The sequence below is a fragment of the Sinocyclocheilus anshuiensis genome, unplaced genomic scaffold, assembly GCF_001515605.1.
Source record: "Sinocyclocheilus anshuiensis isolate Anshui unplaced genomic scaffold, SAMN03320099.WGS_v1.1 scaffold1382, whole genome shotgun sequence".
Classification (NCBI taxonomy): Eukaryota; Metazoa; Chordata; class Actinopteri; order Cypriniformes; family Cyprinidae; genus Sinocyclocheilus; species Sinocyclocheilus anshuiensis.
The window spans coordinates 313,731-316,550 of NW_015554207.1; the positions used below are offsets into that span (position 1 = coordinate 313,731).

Sequence of the window (2,820 nt, forward strand, 5' to 3'; positions counted from 1 at the left end):
AGATAGATAGATAGATAGATAGATAGATAGATAGATAGATAGATAGATAGATAGATAGATAGATAGATAGGTAGACAGACAGACAGACAGACAGACAGACAGTCTTTTCTCTCTTACACTGATGTCTGACCACAGGATTATTAAGGGCTCACACACAACAGGCAGGGTCAATCAGTTCTACTAGCTTTGCTCTAGCAGGAAGCCAAGCTGAACTGAGCCCCTGTGTCTTATTTAGCTTAAGGGAAAAGAGGGCAGTCAGTGCTTCACTGTCAGTGGACAGTGCTCATGGACCCAATCAATAAAGCTCCAACAAGATCAGATGAAATTTCACAACACACACAAACAGAAACTTTAAGATCCACTACTCACCACTTTGTAAAATGTAAACGGTAAAGGCATTTCTAATATAGTGGATGTGTCAGCAAACAAAGGGAAGTACCAAAATACAGCTTTCACATAGATACTTTCTGTCACAGCTTTGGAGTCACATATTCCATAGTTTCTACAGTAGGTTGCCACTTACTGGACATGCAAACACACATGCCAAACAAATAAACGTGACAGTTTCATGACAGCTCAGATCTGTTTAACTGGTGCTGGTTTAGCAGTGCCTTTTGTAAGCACTATTGATGTTGGATTTGTGCTGTTCTGAGATTAGTTTGGACAATAATGTTTGGTTACAGCATAATTAAATAGAATGTTTTTTTTATTACACACATGATCAGGAATAGAATAGAGTCTAGTTATTCTGACAATTGGTCAGATATTCTCCAATAAATCTATGAAAATAGGGAGGTAAAGAAAAGCTGAGTGTGGCCAAACAAAGTCCTCACCTTCGATTCCAAGAACTCCATTCTGCTTGTTCTCCTCAGAGACTTCAAACTTATTGATTATGTCTGCACAGTGCTCAGGGGTCACATTGGACATCTGTGAAGAAACAGAGAAGCAATGAAAAGAGAGGGTCAACCTCATGTCACTCTTCCAGATAGGATCCATACCATGTCAATCATTTGGTCTCTAAGGGTCACCTCCTTTTAAAGTAAGATCACAAAACCCCTCCAAACTGCCATTCTGTCACTAAATGACTTCATCCTTTTGTTTTGTCTGCACCCTTTCCCTCTTTTCACAACTTCCCCTAGGGCTTCATGGCCCGTGCGTGGGCAGAGAGAGGAAGCAAGGGCACAGAGAGGTTTTTTTAGCATCACACTGGGGCTGTTCATAGCCTCAGCTGGAAAACCATTATAATGGCTGATAGAGAGGCAGAGCCTTTCACTTTCTGATTCTTAAAGAATGCCCCAAGAGGACAGGCAGATATTGAGCTGGAATAGGGAACAAAGTACAATAAAAAAAGGGTGTAACAGAAAAGAAATGCATGAAACACAGTAAAATGCTCCAAATGACTATACAAATGTGAGGTTTACTATATAAACACAAAATCATTACGAATTACAACTAATATAGAATGAAAAGAACCAAATGGTCATAGAGAATAAAAGTGACATCAGAAACATTCATAATAATTTATATTATTTCTGAGAATTATTATTACCATTTTCTATTTCAGTATATTTTAAAATGTAATTTTTTCCTGTGATGACAAAGCTGAATTTTTAGCACCTATCACTCTAGTGTTCAGTGTCACATGATCCTTGCAATATACTGATTTGACAAGAAACATTTCTTATAATTATCAGTTTTGAAAACAGTTGTGCTGCTTAATATTTTGTGGAAACTGTGCTAATTTTATTTCAGAATTCTTTAAATGTGTAGGAAGTTTTTCTTTGAAAAGACATCTTTTGTAACAATGTTACAATGCCACTTTTGATCAATTTGATGTGTCCTTGATAAAAGTATTAATTTCTGTAAAAATGCTCTTGCTGACCCCAAACTTTTAAACAGTTGTGTATGAACACACATATGCATATTAAATATAGAATATGTTGTATACAGTAGTTCTGTATAACTGTGTGTGTGTGTGTGTGTGTGTTTTAAAGAGCAGGTCATATGGTATTTTAAAGTGTCCTAATATTGTGTTGGAGTCCCCTACAACAGGTTTAAATGAATCTAAGGTCAGAAAACATTGTAATTTTCTCAGAATATACATTTAATATTAGAAACATTTTTCAATGATTTCGAAGCGTTCATTCTAAGCAGTTCTGAGCTTAAGGTCTGTAAACCCCTCCCTTCCATAAGCCTACTCTGCTCTGATTGGTCAGCTGGCCAAGTCTGTTGTGACTGGTCTTTCCATATACAATGACCATCACCATAATTAATTTTTTGCTCCGGTGGGTTACTTGTAAACAAAGATGCTATAAGGTTACAAAAATGGCATCGACATTACCTTATCAATCCGAACCCGAGGATGATACTGATGCTGTCTCTCAACCGGAAATTCCATCGCAAGCACGACTTAATCAGGACGTTTCTCAGTGGTAAGTTTAAACATTGTATGTGGTACTTTACGTGATGTGACAGCAGTTTTATTGCATTCATTATTATTATTATTTACTTATTTGAGGTGCACGAGTGGGAACTGTGTTAGAATGCCCTGTGAGGTTGAAAATGCATGATGTCTTCTCGACAAGAGTCGACATGATGTAAACACACTAACTAGCGGAAGTGTTTGTGGGCAGGTCAGAGTGTTCGTGTTTCGCGGGCAGGCGGGGATTATGCAAATGTGTTACCTTGTGACGTATATAGGTAACAGGCAGAAGATTCAAAAAATATGACGACTCGTTAATGCGGTTCAGAGTCAACTCTTTCTTTTGAGAGACGATATCTTTATTTATCATGCACTTTTTTGATTAACAACTTTGCAGA

At 37.4% G+C, this 2,820-nt stretch overlaps 1 protein-coding gene across 1 annotated transcript in view; it reads right to left on the bottom strand.

Moving 5' to 3' along the window:
- Positions 1–2,820, bottom strand: part of plch1 (phospholipase C, eta 1) — a 78,496-nt gene that overhangs the window by 46,328 nt on the left and 29,348 nt on the right. Inside the window, exon 6 of the mRNA XM_016463921.1 lies at positions 834–927. Within this exon, the coding sequence (XP_016319407.1) occupies positions 834–927 (94 nt within the window). The remainder of the gene's footprint in view (positions 1–833; positions 928–2,820) is intronic.